The 20,246-nt window shown below is 37.4% G+C and overlaps 1 protein-coding gene across 4 annotated transcripts in view; it reads left to right on the forward strand.

The window, feature by feature from the left end:
• Positions 1 to 2,315: 2,315 nt before the first annotated feature.
• Positions 2,316 to 20,246, forward strand: part of LOC109103393 (caskin-2-like) — a 55,752-nt gene continuing 37,821 nt past the window's right edge. For 2 of the 4 annotated variants that reach the window (XM_042720882.1, XM_042720886.1), the window contains exons 1-2: positions 2,317 to 2,691; positions 6,455 to 6,973. In XM_042720882.1, the coding sequence (XP_042576816.1) occupies positions 6,880 to 6,973 (94 nt within the window). In that variant the 5' untranslated portion in view covers positions 2,317 to 2,691; positions 6,455 to 6,879. Of the gene's footprint in view, positions 2,692 to 6,454; positions 6,974 to 20,246 lie in introns of all 4 variants that reach the window. The other 2 variants (XM_042720884.1, XM_042720885.1) reach the window with 2 other exon arrangements.

The raw sequence follows: 20,246 nt of genomic DNA on the forward strand, positions 1-20,246 counted from the left end.
CTTAATGGCTTAGCTCCTGCATACCTAACTAGTCTTCTACCACGCTACAACCCATCACGCTCCCTAAGGTCACAAAACGATGGACTTTTGATTGTACCTATGATAGCAAAGTCCACTAAAGGAGGTAGAGCTTTTTTCGCATTTGGCTCCCAAAACTCTGGAATAGCCTTCCTGATAATGTTCAGGGTCCAGACACACTTCCTCTGTTTAAATCTAGATTAAAAACACACTTATTTGGCCAAGCATTCAAATAATGCATCTCATAATTTTGGACTGCAGTTATATCTGATCAAATGCGCATTATTATTTCTTTAACTTGGGTTAAACTAATTAATTTTACTTGGCTGGAACAGCAGCTACGCTAATTATGTCTCTATTTGTTTCTGTTTTGCCACGGGATTTACATCCCATGGTAACTAGGATTTACACAAGCTCCAGTCTGGATCCAGAACACCTGAGAAGAGATGATGCAGCCCCTCAGAGGACCTCAGATGATGCTAACCCAGAGACAACATACAGAACTACCACATTTTGCTCTAAGTCTGATTGCATAATTGCTGTTAATAGTGTTAATCGTCTGTTTGTTTACGTCTTTTATTGATTTTTCTGAACATTTCTGCTGTATACACATAAACTGACAGTCATCACTGATAAGCTACTACTAAATATTGTAGAAACTTAATTTTCTGTAAAGTTGCTTTACAGTGATTTGTATCGTAAAAAGCGCTATACAAATAAACTTGAATTGAATTGAATTGAATTGATATTCAGTAAAGATCATGTTCCATGAAGATATTTTGTAAATTTCCTACCATAAATATATCAAAACTTAAAAATAGATGGATGTAAACATATGTATGCTAATGTGGTCTCAATTATTTAAACCAAATTATCCGATGCTCTCCACAACTTATTTTATTGCTCAATGCAAAAAAAAAAAAAAAAAAAAAGTAACCTAAAGATGGAAAAAATTTAAAGTAACTCAATTAACTTAACCAAACTGAAATCTAAACTAACATTAAATAAATTATTTAACATCACAGAATTAACTAAATGAAAATTATTTTAGCAGGTTAAATCAATAGTGCTAACAATTGCAGCACTTTTATGCCACTATTGATGTAGCATGTCAATATTTACCTTATTTGTGTTGTCTTTTAGGCTTCATGTTGTTATATTCATATTCTTAAAATATTTTTCATTTATCATTTTATATCACACACATACATACAGCACCATTCAAAAGTTTAGGATCAGTAAGATTTTTAATGTTTTTTTAATGGATTCTCTTATGCTTATCAAGGCTGTATTTATTTGATCAAAAATACAGAAAAAACAGCGATTTTGTGAAATATTATTGCTATTTCTAATATTAGTTTCCTATTTTAATATACTTTAAAACATAATTTATTTCTGTGACACAGCGCTGAATTTTCACCAGCCATTACTCGTCTTCAGTGTCACATGATCCTTCAGAAATCACTGTAATATGCTGATTTATAATCAGTGTTGAAACTGTTGTGCTGCTTAATATTTCTTTGGAACCTGTGATACTTTTTTCTTTGATGAATAAAAAGTTAAAAAGAACAACATTTATTCAAAATATAAATATTTTCTAACAATGTATTTACTACTAACAATGTCTTTACTATCACTTTTTAACCATTTATTACACATCCTTGCCGAAAAAATGTATTAATTTATTTTAAAGAAGAAATAAATTATTTACTGACCCCAAACTTTTAAATTGTACTGTACATTGTAACACAAAAATTATGTTTTTAATATTTATTTATCCAAAAATCCTAAATAAATAAATAAATAAATAAATAAATAAAATCACAGGTCCCAAAAAAATATTAAGCACCACAACTGTTTCCAACACTGAATATAAATCAGCATAATATAATTATTTCGAAAGGATCGTGTGACACTGAAGCCTAATGATGCTGAAAATTCAGCTCTGCTTTACAGGAATAAATTATATTTCAAAGTATATTAAAATAGAAAACTATTATTTTAAATAACAACAATATTACTATTTTTTTCTGTATATTTGGGCAAATAAATGCATGTCTTGATGAGCATAAGAAACTTTAAAAAGCATTTAAAAAATCAAACTTTAGAACAGCACTGTAAGGCTATATAACCATTTTGTGGATTAACGTGTAATTTTACATTGTAGCAATTTACAAATGCTATAGATACATATTGAACATGTATTTTATTTTAAATCATTATTATACTGTACTCCACCAATAGCCAGTATGAGATCAGATGAGGCTGGAGGAGCTGAGTGTCGTCTGGCGGCAGAGCGGCAGAGCTGTCCCCTCCCACTGGGAGGACCGAGCCGCTCTGGAGCTGCTCTGCCGATCCGCTCGACTCGACTCACTGCTGGAGCTCTCCAAACACGCGCGTGCAGATCGCAGCCGACGCTCAGCTTTGGAGTTTTTCGACACGGACTGCCGAGAAAACAGCTTATGAAAGACTCGAGCGCGAGTAGCAGCGGTCAAGAGTGCTCACACTTACAGCGAAGGGTGTTTATCGACTAAAAGTTGACTAGAGGTGACTTTGAGCTCGTTGTTGTTGTAGAAGTGTCCGGACTGGAGAGAGTGAACCAGTGACTGATCCTGGACTCGCTGTTATGGCAGCGAGCTACATCGAAAATGAACACTTTACTCTAAATTAATGGTAAGTAGTAATAGAGAACTATTTCTGATGCTAAATAATATTACAATATTGTGAAAACAGTTTGTATTTGTGTTACTTTGTGTTTAAATAGATGTGATAATTCAACCGAATTATGGTTTCAGTTTCTAGTTTGCTCAAACAAAGTTCTTCTGCGATAATACAGTATTGTTTATATTGTAAAGTAGGAATAAATCCAATAAGCTGTCTGTTTATTTATGTATTTCTCTTTTATAACACCGGCGGCTAATAACAACTTACCTCTCAGTTTAGCTGTAGTTACTAAAACTCTGATATTTTGGCGGACTCTTTGGTTACCATGGTGATTTTTTTTTTTTTTTCGGAAGGATTTCTGCAGATTGTATTAAAAGCTACCAAAATTATATCAACTCTACAAACTGAACAGTTTAAAGTGTTCTGTTAGATGTGCAGTTATAGTTTAGTTTCTGGTTGTATGGTGTAATGAAGAAATATGATATCATTGTTCGTTTATTTGGGCACACGTGATGTGTGTGCTTAGACACCTATGGACCTAAAGAATATAGTTCTAAACCCCAGAAGAGTTGATCCATCACCACTGCATCCTTGATCAACCTCAGGTTACTCCAGGACTGAACCGAAGTGTTCAGAAATGTCTGTTCAGCACGCGGTGGTCTGTAATACTTGCAGAAAGCCATCTATTAGCATCCCCATTCATCTCAATAGAGGTTACTCACTGTCAAACGCTGCCCCAGAAGTATGCAACCCTCACCCGTCATCTTTGCTCGGTTCCCACTCTTAAAAATAAAGCTGCTAAAAAGGAGTTTTCGCAGAAGTTGCATAGAATAAGTATTTTTGTGCCACAGTCTGGAGAACTCATCTGAAGAGCATTTTAAGAACCATTTGAGAATTTGAAAAGTTCCATGGATATTAAAGGTTCTTTATGGAATCAGTAAAGAACCTTTATTTGTCATTCTGAAGCTGCAAGACAATAACATCATGTCAGCACTAACTAAAGACTGTCCTGAGCTGTGATGTCCATGTGGAGCCCTTCAGAAAAATCAGTCACTGCTAGAACATTTCTTATAGAAGAATGAGATATTTGTAGCAGGGGCTAACTGGATTACACTAACCAGCCAAACCTTGAACCCTTGGGTTAGGATTATGGATGGTCATGATAGTTGGTTAGCTAGTTGTCTAGCAGCAGTCAATTAGTGAGGGCGATTAGTTGAGATTTTTTATTTCCAACCTTGGTGCTTTAATTTGCATGCTGACAGCATTCTTTTGATTAGTTGACTAGAAGAGCAAAGTTGCATCTTTTTAAATCGATCTATTTTAAAGCAGCCGTGCACATTTAGATGGACGTTTTCGACACTTGCATTTTTTCCTGCCAGTTTTTAAGAACGTGTCAAGTTCATGTCCATTTTTTGAGCTCCGAGTAGGTGTTTTTTTTTTTTTTTTTTTTTTTAATAACACGTTTAATGTATATGTCCTCTAGGAAGCGCATCTTCTTAGAGGATCAGGGTAATCATAAACCTGTCTGATTAATACAGAGTTTCATAAAGACTGATAACGTGTTCAAGTCATGTCGAAAAGATCGTATATCAGTTAAATGCACACGAATGCAATTATGATGGAAAATTCTGGATTTTCTTTGAGCCCAGAAAATATGGATGGATGGATGGATGCAGCTTATGCATTCACGGTAAATTTTTACATCTGGTAAATTTGTTGATATTTAATATTTGTTTTTTTATTTACAGTAAAAGTTGCATGTACAAAATATGATAGTATTGTACAATCACACTAGAAATAATGATTCGGTTTAGAGCATCTTTAGAAACTGAGTAAAAACACCTAAAGTACATTTTTTTAAATCATCACTTTGTAGTAGAATCTAGCTGTGTTTTTGCAGAGTAGCTACATTGTCATCTTGCTTCGACCAAAGTGTTTTGAATACACCTGACGTCGTAATTACCACTTCCAAACTTCCCAGAAGTACTTGAGCAAACCATGATTAGCGACTAACCCATTGCTTATTTTTTGCATCCCTGAAATTAAATTGATGGATTGTAAACACTGTCTAACCATTATTCCTGTGTGAGTTATTTTCTTCAGTCAAAGCAGTTCAATCCACCTTCACATTCACCTGTCCTGTTCCTCCACTTTTCTTTTTGGAACTGCGGATTTCCTCACAATAAAGAGGATCAGTAAACACACTCATAAAGTTCAATCAATACGCCATAAAACCATCATAACAGCACTCCACCCTGGCTCAAAAAATCACACGTCGCATAAAGACTATTGGCCCTGAGGGAAACGAAAGAGGACGTGATTACAGCTATTGAGAGTGACAGCTTTGCTTACTCCCTCAGAGTCTTTTGGGTGTGTTGAGAAGGCAAGACCATGCAGCGTTATATAATGGAGGAGTGATTATGCGACGACCGTGTGGTGCTGGTTTAATGCTCATGCTGTGACCGAGACACCGGGCAGCCTGACCGCTGAATGTGGAGTTGCCATGTGCTGCGCTGCATATGGTTATTGTTGTTTTTCTTTTCTTTGCATTTAGTGACCACACTTAAGCCTGTGATTTAATATTTTTTTGTTATTGTTTTTTTGCTTTGACAGCAAGTACGTTTGATAGGGTATGCCATCTAAACTTTTTTTTAGTTAACATGTTTCTTTTGGCTTGTTTAAATGTTATTTGAGACTTGGAATACTAGCGTCAGCAGTTTTTTAAATAGTGATGTTAAGGCAATCACTACTACTACTACTACAGCTGCTCATATTTGGGGTTAGGCATGTAAACGCAGATATGAATGCTTGGCCAACACATTTTAAATGTGCAGTGGCATACTTAAAGGCAACATTTTACTGATGTAGTTACTGACAGTTTTTGCAGAAATCGTACCTTGTTCTGTCGGATCTAGCTAACTATGCTTTATGGCTAAAAAGGTCAAAATATCTTCTATTTTAACAGACTTTTATGGACTTATTGTCACACAGGCATGCGGGTCTACCGGGGGCATCTCTCAAAAATCAAAATGAATTGAATAAGCATCTTGTCACACACACAAAGTAAATTCTGCTTTAGTATTCTTTAAGAAGTAATTTATTTCTGTGATGCAAAGCTGAGTTTTCAGCATAATTTCTCCAGTCTTCAGTGTCACATGATCCTTCAGAAATCATTCTTTGCTTTTTTGCTGCTCTAGAAACTTTTTTTTTTTAGCAATATTGAAAATGGTTATTTTCATTTTGGAAACGGTGATACATTTTATGATTGTTTAAATAAATATAAAGATGAATATAAAATTTATTTGAAATAGATTTTTTTATAATCTTAATATCTTCTTTATAAGACTTGTCTTCTATAAGACATTTAAAGACATTATTTATCATATTTCCAGGCTGAATAAAAATAATTAATTCCTTTAAAAAAAAAAAAAAAAAAAAAAAAAAACATTTGAACAGTTTTTTACCTTTTACATATCTTTTTTGTGTGTTCCACAGAAGAAAATCATACGGTGGGTGGCTAAATGATAACAGAATTTACAGCATTGGGTGAACTATCCCTTTAAGCATGAATAATCCACCTGTAACCTTTCCTTGAGAAGGAATTGTTTGAAAGGTGAAAAGAGTCTTTATTTGATTACAAGAGGCTTGCTGTCAGAGCTTCATAGTGGGCTTCTGTTCTCAGCGTTACTTTCTCCCTCTTGCTACTTTGCTCATACACTGTACTTGGCTGATGTATTAACAGTACTATTTTTCTTGCCCACTCCTTTTTCAGGTTTTGGTCTGCTTGTGCCACTCCGGTCTTCTCAGCTTTCTAAACCACAGCATCAGCAGGGCCTCTGCGTTCCCAGAAACTGAGCTCCACGCGACCAAAACCGACTTTGTTACCCTGAAAAGGCTCTGGAAACTTCAGAGCGAAAAACCGGAAGGCAGTTTATAAGGCGAAATAGATTTTCCATTTCTCTGGCCTTCCGTGTCCATAACGGAGAGCTGAAGGCTGTTGAATTTGATGACGTGATTGTTGGAGAAGCAAGGATATCTGGTTGCTTGTGGTTCCCTCAGACGTCTGGCTGTCACCTACCACTACCGAAAGAGAGGATTCTGGGATAGGTTCATGCCGTGGTTGCGCCGCTGTATGGAGGTGTAAGGGAGGAGCAAGACTCGTGTGGGACGCTGGTGAAGTACTGGCTGGTGGAGATCATGGGAAAAGAGCAGGATCTTCTGCAAGCGGTCAAGAATGGAGATCTAGCTACTACACAGAAACTGCTGGCCAAGGTCAAAGCCAGCAAAAGCAGTGAGTAACAGTACATTACCTTTCTATCCTATCACTGTATTTGGCATCATGTGTATCCATGAAGATCTTTGCTTTTGCAGACCATCATTGGCAATTGTTCTACCACTAGGGTGCCAAAGGGTCCACTGTGTGAACAAGTTAGAACTGATGATCCTGTTATTTATATACCCATGACTAGAGCTGGGTGATGTTTCTAAAACAATTCTCAATAAATGATCTACATTGGTGCTCAGACTGTATACAGATTCAGCATATTTTTCCACATTTTCGCCATGAATTGTGAGGGACATTTCTCTAAGATGGATTTTAAGGAATAGTTCACACATAAATCTGAAATTTTGCATGATTTATTCACCTTCAAGTCATTCTAAACCTGTATGACTTTCTTTCTTCCATAAAACACAAAAGAAGATATTTAGTAGAATGTTCATGCTGCTCTTTTTTCAACCCGTGAATGGTGTTCAGGAGCATTAAAGATCCAAAAAAAGCAATATAAAAGTAGTCAATATTACTTGTACACTATATTCCAAGTCTTCTTCAGCCATACAGTAGCTTCAAGTGAGGAACAGACTTAAATATTTAGACTACAGTGCTAAAATTCTCCTGTTTTGTTCCACGGAAGAAATAAGGTCATGCTGGTTTGGAATAATGGTAAGTCAATGAGGCCTTTGGGTTAACTTTCCCTTTAAATATGGGTAAGCCTGTTAATTGATGGGTCAAAGCATGATCAAATTTGCCACAATATTTAATTAACAAACATGCAATGCATGGTGATATGAGGAACTTTGAATTCTGTGGAAATCTGTGGCACTTTCTGCAGAATTGTTGCAGAATTCATGCAGGTATAGTCATGACAAATAAAGTCACTAGAAACAGAGATCAACCACATTTGCCCTTATTTACTTACGCAGAGCCAATTTACTCTTTATTTTATTGGTTGATGATAAGAGCTTATTTCAGAAGATCAAAGTTCAGGACCGCTTGTCTGGTCAACAGTGATCAATGGTGACGGTTGTTTTGGTTAAGCGTATCTCTGTGCACTTTAGCTTTCTAATGGTCTAACATGAATGAACTGCTTGGAGAACCCCACTGATGCCTGCTTTCCCAGTCCCACCAGTTAGTCTTTGCTGGAAGTGTATTGTTTTGTAAGAGCAGAATGCTTGGCCTTTGGAGCACCTTACAAACTAGGTCCTGAAAACATAAACAGACTCTGTGTTTGCGTTGTGCTTTTATCTCTTTATGGCAGTACATTGAGAGTGAGCTGTAGGCACGCAACTCCAGCATGAAGACCCCATGTTTTCTGTGATGTGGTGAGGTGGGAGTCTGTAGAGGCGAAGAGATGCTCCACCCCAATAAGACCTCCCAAACTGCCAGGCGTCAGAAGAGAAGTGGGGTCTTTTCTCTGTCAGAGTCTGCTGTGATAACATATAAAGACAGTTGTAAAAGCAATATGCCTCTAAAAGCTGTATATTACAGTGGCTTTAAGTGTTATTAGGCACAATGTTATTATACAGAGTGGCTTATTGTTTTTATAAAATGTCAAAAAAAGTTCAGCTAGTTAAAATTAAATTGAATAATATACACTACTACCGTTAAAAAGTTTGGGGTCACCAAGTTTTTTTGCCCTTTTTAATTTTTTTGAAAGCAATTAATACTTTAATTCAGCAAGAACATAACGTTTATAATGTTTCAAAATATGTCTACTTCAATTAATTGCTGTTTTTATAACTATCTATTCATCAAAGAATCCTAAAGAAATCTATCAGGGTTTCCTTTAAAAATATTAAGCAGCTCAACTGTTTCCAACTTGATAACAAGAAATGTTTCTTGAGCATCAAATCAGCATATTAGAATGATTTCTGGAGAATCATATGACACTGCAATGATGCTGAAAATTCAGCTTTGATCACAGGAATAAATTACATTTGAAAATACTGTATATTCAAATAGAAAATGATTATTTTAAAGTGTAATGATTTTGCAACATAACTGTTTTTACTGTGTTTTTGATCATATAAATGCATCTTTAGTGAGCATAAGAGACTTTAAATATAAAAAAAAACATACCGACCACAAACTTTTCAATGTAGCGTGTGTAATAATATTAATAATAATAGAACATTTAAACTGAATGTAATAAATATTAAATAAATAAATAATAATCTGAAAATTTTATTAACTTCTTTACTGCACTTCCCTTTTTATCTTTAGGCTACCTGTACATCATGAGACAGTTGTGTTGGCAGAAAAAACTCTCAGGCTAAATGTACACCTTCACACCTGGAACAACCTTAGCCCCTAAATATACTTTGCACCTTGCAGGTGACCTTTTCACATGTTTGTGAAGGTGCTTGTAATTATCCATTAGAACACAGGGGACTTTGTCTTTTGAAGTTTGTGTCCTCTTGTTGGGCAGGTGTCTGAAGTTATCTCAGGATGGCTGTGTATTTGCCTGTGCCTCATGGGAAAGAGTAACGAAACCAATCCTGCATCTTGAATGAACATCATAGTGTTTTCTCTACACATCCCGAGCTTGCCGTTTGAACACCTGGTCACCAAGACTTCTCCCTTGGGCTTTTGTTCGGGTTTAAGCTTCAGGGTTTGATTTCCAAGACCGGAGAGGTCAGTTTGATAACCCAGCACCACCTCAGCTATTCTTTACCCAAGTGTGTGTAAACACGCACAGATAACGCAGCCACATCAAGAGAGGACGAGGTCGTGACTCGGTCTGGTTTATTATCTTGTATTTTGTCTTTTTTTGTATTTCAGATCATGGTCTATTGTTTGAGTGTTGTGTGAGTGGCACGCAGGCTGAATAATGTCATCTTTAGTGCGCTAAGGGTCATAAATGCTTTCATACAGTCATTAACACGCAGCAAGCTTTTGTGGCCCTCATCCTTTAGGCTGCAGAAGACCCGGCCAGCTGACTAGCCTACCCAGCATGCCTCCACCCCACGTCCCTGCCGCTTTGTCTCAGTCCCTGAGGGGCTGCGCCGCAGCCTGTCAGATTACCCACGACCCTTTGTTCACACTCGCAGCTTTACTAATTCATCCCCTTGTGCTTGGTACACGTGCTCATCAAGGCTTGTCAACAAAAACAGCACCCTCTATTGCATCCAAGCATCCGTTGCTCTGCTCCCCTTGACATCTGCCAGCGCAGGTTTGCTTTCTCCCCAGACTCTCATAAATCATGATGAAGACCCAGATGGTGGTCATACAGATTATAGGGTATAGAGAGACCCCGGCACATGGGTGCGTCTTATCATGTGCTGTTCTTATCATGACCTATTTTTGATCTCTGTGTTTATATCCAGTGAAAGGCCGTGGAAAGTTCTCATGGTGAGTCAGGAGCACATCCGATATATACGCCTACTGCTGACTTTGGATTTTACTGGATGGATTTTTTTTGTTGTTTTGTTCCCTGACCTTTTTTCTTCCCACCGTCTCAATGGCAGATGGAGGTTTGAGGTTGGGTGGGATTGTACAGTAATTTGTTTGTGTGTGTGATAATGCTTTGTGTTAAATCTGTGGTGTAATCCTCTGTTATTTCAGATTTTATCCCAGACGTTTGATCCTTTAAGTCCTGTTGTTTTAAGTGCTGGGATGTTTGTTGGCATACATGTTGTTCAAGGGAACTTGACGCAACATGATGAAGCGGCAAACAATAAAAGACATTTTTTTCATTGTCGTAGCCTGCTGTGACTGACAGGCTGCTTTAACTGAGTGTCTCCACCCAGAGTGAAATTTCATCAAAAATCCTGTTGTATGCAGAATTTTCTCTGTCAGTGTAGAAACGTTCCTCTGTCAGTCACGTCCGGTTAGGCCAAAGTGTACATTTCTGTTCAAAAGTGGGTTCTGTAAGATTTTTTTTTTTAAAGTAAATTAGTAGTTTGTAGTGATTTCTGAGGATCATGTGACACTGAAGAATGGAGTAAATGAGGCTGAGAATTCAGCTTTGCATCAGAAATAAATTAAATTTTGTAATATATTCACATAGAAAACAGTTAGTTAATTTAAAAAAAAAAATATTCCTATATTTACTGTATTTTTAATCAAACGAATACAGCTTCAAAAACATTTAAAAAAATCTTACAGTCACACTTTATTTTAAGGTCCAATTCTCACCATTGACAAACCATTAACTATAACTTTTGCCTCAATAAACTCCTAATTTGCTGCTTATTAATAGTTAGTAAAGTAGTTTTTAAGTTTAGGTATGGAGTAGGATTAGGGATGTAGAATATGGTCATGAATAATATGTGCTTTATAAGTATTAATAAACAGACAATATGATAATAAAAGTCATGCTAATAAGCAACTAGTTATAGTGAGAATTTGTCCCTATCCACTTTATTCCTCACGTAAAAATGGATGCGGCCATTTGTCAATTTTATGGTTTCTGCTTCGGGTCTCATTTGCTTCCAGCTATTTTTAGCTGCTCAAAAATAGTGCAAATTGGTGTGTCTTACCATATTATTTTAGTATATTATCTTAATTATGAACACACTGGTTTGTAATGCAAACAGTTTTACCGTTAACTGCATGTTGTTATTCTTCTCGCTATTTCCCGTAAATCCTCGCCCATAGGCTTACTTTCACGTTTAGGAATAAGGTGGATACTAAAGTGTTAGTTTTACAGATCCCAAACTTTTGAACAGTTGTGTGTGCAATAGATCAGTGGTTCCCAACTCTGGTCCTGGAGGCACCCCGACACTGCACATTTTGCATTCTTTCTCAGGCTACTTCCACACAAAGCCAGAGCTTTCCCTGTCCAGTCTTTTTTTTTTTCTTGTCTCAAGAAATATCTGCGTCCACACGAAACAACAAAACCGACACAAAGCGATGTAGTATACATGCCAGATCCGCATGTGGTGCTGTAATTCTGCCACAGAGATACACTAAAAATGGAGAAGACTTGGACTATGCGCATAAACCTTGCGCGCGGTATACAAACGAACAAGGAACAATGCATTTATTAATCTGTGTTAATGTTAGTTAATAAAAAGACAATTGTGCAGTGTTTGTTCATGTTTTTGTTGCTGTTACGTGACGTATCGGTGTCTGACTAGGGGCGTTGTGTGGTGTTTTTTTGTGTTTTTTTCAGAAAATATATGGATTCACTGTCCACACGAAAACACAAAGAAGGCGTTTTCAAAAAATATTGGTTTCACTCTCCCAAAACGCTGGATCTGTGTGGACGAAACGCCTATACGATACAAAATTAATGTGTATACAGCGAAACGCGTCTCCGTGTGGATGGGGCCTCATTCTGTCTCCTTTCTCTGACACACCAGTTTTTGTGTGGTTGTGAGATGTTTACGTTAATCAGGGGTGATTGATTTAAGGAGACATGCAAAACTTGCAGTGCTGGGGTGCCTCCAGGACCAGGGTTGGGAACCACTGCAATAGATTAAGATTCAACATTGAACTAAAATTGTTTATCATGACATACATACAACTTTGAAATGAACTACACAGGCTCAGCAATATGCATAACAATAATCAACAATTGTTTAAATGCATAAACAACAAGTATATTTTACAGTCTTTATAGTTTTTGAGTTAGATTTCTGAATGTCTCTTGAACTTCTTTGGTTTCCTGCTCTTGGCACTCAGTTATTCACCACACAAAACACATTGTAGCCGACACAAAGCATGTTTATCCTCGTTCCAGAGAATGAACTGAGATATAGTGCCATTGTGATGTCCTGAAACGTTCAATGGATTATCCAAAAATAGCCATTACCTCAGGGTTATTTAATATATAAATCCATTGTCTTTTTAATTTCCTCATAGTTTTAATTACAGAATAAGATTTTGGTCATACCACCCACTGCTAACTTCCAGCACCTTGCATCCAGGGTGCAGACAATTCATCAGGCTCCCCATCAGTGTTTAATACTCATTTCAATGAATGTGGTTTTGGTCATTTCTACCAGATGGGGCACACGTTTGTATGGGTCTCAAAGAGCCGGTGGTGGTTTCTCAGTTTGTAATGACAGCGCTGTACATCAGAGTCGCAGATGATTTCATTTGATCCTCTGAAAGAGCCACTGTAGTGGTTTTTCATTCATTAGTTAGTGGTTTAACTGCATGTTTATGGGATGCTCCTTAATATCAAGCATCCCCCACCATGACTAATGGTAGCAGGGGAAACTAATGAGATTTTCTCAATTTGGTTAGGGGGCCACATATTGAAGGGGACGTGTTAAAACCTCTTTTGACAGACTGTGAAATTCTGTCTCTGTAAGGCAGTTGTCTGTCGAGTCTGCCACTTGCCTGTTAAATGTTTAATTGCCTCGCTAAAGAGAAACATCTTGAGAGCATGTCAGGTGCTGGTCAGAAGATGAGAAATATCCCTATATGATGGTCTAAAAAAATAGTGACCCTGTTGTGACCTCCACGTGAAACGTTTCAGTGTCCTGAAACATTATTATATCACATTCTGAGAATAGTAAATCAGCATTCAAACTGAAATGTGCATGGCTGAAATCATTCTGTTTGTGTGTATTTGACCCACACACTGTTTATTTTCTGTTGGGTCTTATCTCCTTATCCTGCATTTGTTGTGTCCGTCAGACACACAGATGCAGTCTTTGGCGTGTCACAGATAAGCTTTGAGATTACTGCAATTATTTTCTGCCTCTGAATGAGTATACAAACGTTATCTTCCTGACACAGATGACTTATACTCGAAAGAGTACTGCAGACTTGCTTGGGACCAGAATAATGCTGAATAAACCAGAGAACAGTGTGTGCCTCAAGCTCTACTTTGGTGTAGTTTAGCTTACATGCACAAACAGCTTGTCTGTTTTTTTTGGCTGTATTTAGGAATGGGAAGTTACTATAAGTGCACACAGCTCTTAAATAAGACCCCAGGAGAGCTCCATAACACTGCAGTCAATTAATGCCTGAGCCCTGCCGCATACGAGCATGGCTGTGTGTGACTACGCCACGTTTCTTTTCCACACAGGAATGAAGGAGCAGAATCTGTAGAAAAAGGGTCAATATTACCTCAGAACACTGTATGCAGTGACTTATGAGCCCCAGCTGCCTTGAGCTGGAGCTTAATAGTATTTCACAGATATTTCTCTGGCATTCCTCCTTCTCTGAGCGTGCCAACCATTGTCCAGGCTGCGACATAACACTCCGAAATTTGAATGAGAAGGAAAAAATGCACAAGAATAGGAGAGATGATGTCAGTTAGAGGGAATGTACACCCCACAGCGCTCTCTGTGTTCTCTAATGGAGTTTGAATGAATGCGTTCAACAGGTACTGCAAGACGTTCTGTGTTGAGACAGATGTAGAGGATGGGGCTGTGAACTTTACAACACAATACTAGTGCACTGCACTGTGCAGTATGTTCTAGTAGAGACCAATATTTTTTATCATTGACAGATGCCGGTATAATTAACTGTAATATGATGCGACAATGGGAATTTCATGATTGGAGAGTAACTACAAAAATCAACATCAGTAATTGAGCTATATATGTTGTAATTCTGAAAGTTTGTTCCGGTCCTCAAATTTGGTTGAGACTGAAAGTTCCCAGAGTTCTGTTGTAACATTCCAACAGCACTGAGACTTTGCACAACAGTTGGTGACAAGCAGTGAGATATATGACACCTGTGAGTGAGTCATTGAATCATTTACTCAACCTATTCATTCAGTGTTTAAGCCATGCTATTAGTCAAACAACATCCCTCTTGTGATATTGTTTGATTATTGCGACAGTAGCTGTTTTCAAAAGCTTTTCCTGGAGAGTTGTGTTCTTGCATGACACTATATAACGTAAATCTTTTTGGAACATTGTATTTGTAACTTTACAGGTGAGTGAACTGAAATAATAAACTCAATTACTTAAAAGTAACAGGAAGCATTGAGAAATTATTCATTGCATTAGATTTTATGCCTAGTTTTATTTTATTTTTTTAAATGAGCATTTAACATTGTTTTTTGTAGTGATATACAAAATCACATTCTAATATTTACTTTATACAATACTTTATAAAATATGAAATTTGATTAAATGCTGCTCATTATAAATTCCAACTATCTAGTGATGCTTAGTATAAAATTATATTTTGAAATACTATTTTTAATCCCTCTCTTTCTAACATAGTATCTTTTTATTCAGAAAAAAAGATCCCTTCAAACAAGCTCTGTATGTTTGGCCTGATTTCCTAAAATTTTGTTATTTGAACTTCAAAAATCCCTCTAGCATAGAGCTGACCTCAAAGCTAATATATTAAAAGCCACAAAACACCAATTTTGTTTTTATGAGCTCTTTAAAGTGTCTTAGCGGGAGAAATGGAGATGCTCCAGCTCTTTTCAAATGGTGATGAACGGACTTGAGCCAAAGCACAGATAGAACAGGAGAACAGCTCTAGGCATCGCTGGTGCTGTTAATCTGTCACCTTATCTCCTGCAGCGCCTGCGTATCTCAGACGATACGGTCAATCACATGCCAGCAGCACGTGATCTCAGTGGAATAGAGTGGGAGTGGATTCTGGGGAAACCGATGAAAGTTTGGGATAGCAGGAAAAAGGCTTTACTGAACAAAGCATGGGGTGTGAATTTCCTTTTCATCCTGAGAACAAAATGTGTAGCATGTTCCTGTGTGTGTGTGTGTGTGTGTGTGTTTGTGTGTGTTTGTGTGTGTGGTGTTGAATAACAGTTTAAGCTGATGTATGCATTCTAAAAAAAGGACTTATTTTGACCAAGAAAGTATTAAAGATGTATTTTAACCCAATAGTCCTCAAAAGAAAAAAGAAAAAAAATTATTTCATGTGTTACCGTAATACGAAGTTTTTTTTTATTTAAAAAATAATACAAATTAATACATTAAATGAAGTTTAAATGTACAGATGTACATTATAAATACAGTATCTTTATAATAATTTTAATAACTTTTTTGTGTTGTGGTTAATAAAAACAAGGATTTTTAACTTTGCTGAAAATGTGCGTATTTGTCATGAAAATGTCACAATAGTAGCCAAAACTCTGATAACTGGAAGTTTTCTGATTTTAAATCATGATAAGCTATCATCATTTCACCCTTGTTGAAGACACCTTAACCCCAGGTTACTCCTGGAGGACTAAACCAGTAATTAGTGTACTGTTAGTCAAGTTGGATAAAAGTGTAAGCTTAATGACTACTGGCAAAGCATGCTTATAAACCACCTCCACATCATCATGTAGCACACTGTCAGCAGTTCTTGGTCTTCTTCCTACATCATAATCATCATCAGTGTGGTCACCTGTGCTGAAATGACAAAATGAATGTTCTGCTGAGTCAACAGTCTGTTAATGCTGGATTGAGAGAAGACACACACAAACAGGCCTGCTGTAGTTTTACTCATGCTCAACGCTGGAGCTTTGACTATTTGCCTTGTCCATGTGTATCACACACACCCACATTAAGAGCACGGAACATTTGCATGTTACATAGCCTCTGCCATCCTCTTGCTTTGCATTCCACCTTATTAACCCTAAATATGGTTTCAAAACCTAAAGGAGTGGCTGTAAGAGAAGTTTCGAAACGATAACTGCGTCATTAACTACTGGCAGAAATTTGAGGGATTGCATTGCACATCTCCTTCTGAAATACCACAGTTCTTGACATAAGCTCAATGAAGCTCCAGCCAATTAAAGATAAATTATTTCACTTCAGTGCTTTAGTTAGAAACTGATTCTAGATCAGCTGTTTTCTGTATACAAATGCAATACATTTTGAAGATTCAAGATCAGTTACTTATTTTTAATTGCTCTCTTCAGGTTATTCTCACATGCCACCAGCGTAATATTCCCTATGTGCTGGTTGTAGTGGAAAAACCCATGGCTGAAGCAGATGTTTCCCTCTTGTTGAATAATCACCCCCTCTCCTGTTGTTGTTCTTGAGACCTAATAGGAAGCGGCAGGAGGAAATTACCGCTTGTTTTAATCCTAGTTGAAATGCATTCCCCTTGTGGGCACTGGCGCAACCTTGCACCATTGATCTGGATGGTGGTCTGTGCCATTACAAATATTAATGAAACCAAAGTTCAGCCCTTCTAAAATTCTGTATTCAACATTCTTATCCAAAGTGTTTTTTTGGAAAAGCAGCTGTGACTCTTTCGCATATTTTAAAATGACAGCCTCTTATTTTCTCCATCTTGACATGCTGCACTTTAAAGCTATGTTTTTTTTTTATTACTAGCTTCATAACCTGTTTGCACTTTACTCATCAAATTGTAGTTTTTGAGCTCTTGCACACATATAATCAAAGAGACCTCTTGTCATGAAGCAGTTGAGAAGTTTTTCCTCATTTGGAATGGCAAGAAAATTTCCTTTACTCAGTGTTATTTTTTCATCAAATATAATGGGTCTACTCTTCTGAAACGTGCAGAAACACTTCATCAGCAGCCCCAGACAAAATCTGTGGACTATTTTCCACATTTTCCATGCTGATTTTTGGGGAAAATCTGCCTAATGGATTTAACCATGGTACACTGTGTTAAATGAACTGACAGCGGTTTAAGTCATTAATTTTTTTAATGTAATTGCCAATTTTTTGAAAAAGTGAGAAAGCAATCCAATACCTGGATTAAAGGGATAGTTCACCCAAAAATGAAAATTCTGTCATTAATTACTAACCCTCATGGCGTTCTAAACCCGTAAGACCTTCGTTTATCTTTGGAACACAAATTAAGATATTTTGTTGAAATCCGAGAGCTTTCTGACCCTGCATAGACAGCAAGGGTACTACCACGTTCAAGACCCAGAAAAGTGGTAAGAACATTGTTAAAATAGTCCATGTGACATCAGTGGTTCCATGTGACAATAAGAAAGTAAGAAATTATTGAATAAAGTCTTTATTTCTGTTTTCTTTGCGCACACAAAGTGTTCTCAAGGCTTCATAAAATGAAGGTTGAACAACTGATGGACTATTTTAAGGATTTTCTTGCTACCTTTCTGGGTCTTGAACGTGGTAGTACCCTTGCTGTCTGTGCAGGGCCAGAAATATCTTACTTCGTGTTCCGAAGATGAACAAAGGTCTTGCGAGTTTGGAACAACATTAGGGTGAGTAATTAATGACAGAATTTTTATTTTTGGGTGAACTATGCCTTTGAGTATGGTCACAGGTGATACTGATTTGAAACTGTGTTAGTCTATAGTATAAAGCCCATAAATGACCACAGAAGTAGTTCATGCAACTTTTGCGCTACAAGTTTTGTTTGAGGAACAGATCTATATTAAGTTTCCTTCCAGTTCAGCAGTCTTATATTATTCTCCATTCAGCAATCTCCATTCTGTCATGTTGGTCCAAACCCATAAAACTCCATTCCACCTGATCTTTCCTCAAAAAGTTCATTAAGACTTTGTAAAAGAAATCCATTTAAATTAAACAGTTTAATCCAAGGCTTTTGAAAAGACACAATCACTTCATATACTGGACAGATTGAGTTAAGTCTTTTATTCACATAAACACAAGTGTACATACATAGAGAACATCAGATATAAGCTTCAACATGCATTGTTTGACGTGCAAGAACCAATATGGTTTGTTCTCACATGATATGAGAAAATATGTTTGAGTTTCCACAAGAGCCAATAAGTTTTTGTTTTTTTTTGCACGTCAAGTAAGCACAGTTAAGCTGCTGTTGACCACATTCAGTGGGGTTTGGAATGATGGGAGGGCGAGTAATTGATGACAGAATATTCATTTATGGGTGAATTATCCCTTTATTTGATGAAAATATATACTGTAGTCTGCATGTGCTCCATGCTGTTCTGTTCTTGACTACACATACTCAAGAATATTGTGAACACTCAATAAAAAATACATCCCTGAATGTGCTCTGAGTCTGAACAGGCTTTATTGGTAGGTGCACAATCAAATTAGAGAATATATTTAATAGAAACACAACAAGGGGTGGGGAATGTGTAGAACTTTGTGAATGACAGCCATTCTAGTTCTTTGAAAATCTGCTTTCAGCATGTACATATTCTCAGAGGACCTGCCCATCAGTGAATTTATGGTTGTTTAACCAAAAAAAAAAAAAAAGTTTTGCTCTGCTGTGAGTCTCGGGGCCACCTCTCTGCTCTCCCCGGCGGCCGGCCCTGCAGCTGCCGGACCCCGTCATTTGGCACGGAGATGAAAGCATGTCTCGTGCTCGGCTCTGTCCTCTGTGACACAGCCTGACCGCAGACCAGTCACAGACGTGTCCATTAACTGCACCGCTGGCCCTGTGACGGCACGACTCTGCTGACACGACAGACACCCGGAGCTGGGAAATCTGTCATACGGACAGTTCGCACACCAGCAGACTTCCATTACTGATTTATTAGCACGGAATCGGCTTCCTCCGTCTCCAGAGATCATTTTTTATCCGACTTTAAAGGGAAACCAGGATTGGTTTCTTCAGGACATAAAAACGTGGAATGTGTTTGGTTTGGATGTGTATAGGCTTCCAGAGGCCTCAGATCCAGGCCTTGGCAGCAGCAGGCAGCCACAATCTCTCTACAGAATGGCAGCGCTCTTTGAAACGTTTTGTGACTTGCTGCCATTCAAAAATGCAGCCTTGAGTTTAAAGTTGAAGGCGTGGCCGAATGGGAATTCTGTTACTTTCCTCCTTGTATTTGGATCTAGACTAGATCTCAAGTATGGCTTTTGGTGAAATTGGATGCTGCAGCTGTGCATTTGATCTAACACAGGACGGCCTGAGCTTGAAAACAAATTGAATCATCGTAAATTACTTTGGCATTTGCACTAAAGAAGTTTGTAATAATGTGAGAGGCTTCATTGAGAAGTCAATGATTATGCCGGACTTTGAGAACGCTGCAGGAACACAGTGCTTTTTCACTTGTTCAGTTTCAGAGAATGATCAGATGTTGAACTTTTACATTGTGTTGAAAAAGGCCAACGGTCATTTGATTTGTTTGTTTTGGCATTGGTTTGCCAGCATGGACTGAGTTTGAACGCTCTTCCACAAAAGCCATTGGAAGTTGTTGTTTCCTAAGCTTAGAGCTTTGGTGTTAAATCTAATCTTGTGCTTAACCTTTGCCCTCTGACCACTGAGATCAACTCCATCTTAAATTTACTGACCATTTTAGGGATGTCACACCCCTGTACTGATCTCCTCTTCTGCAGTGGATGAAATGACCCTTATCCTTCAAGAGTTGTGACATGCAAAAAATACTTATGACTTATGAAAGCCTATTTTAATGTTTGTTGTTGTTGGATTAACTTTCCACATTCAGCGTCCTGTATTATTTTGTTATTTTTAACCC

The sequence above is a fragment of the Cyprinus carpio genome, chromosome B3 (genome assembly GCF_018340385.1).
Source record: "Cyprinus carpio isolate SPL01 chromosome B3, ASM1834038v1, whole genome shotgun sequence".
Lineage (NCBI taxonomy): Eukaryota > Metazoa > Chordata > Actinopteri > Cypriniformes > Cyprinidae > Cyprinus > Cyprinus carpio.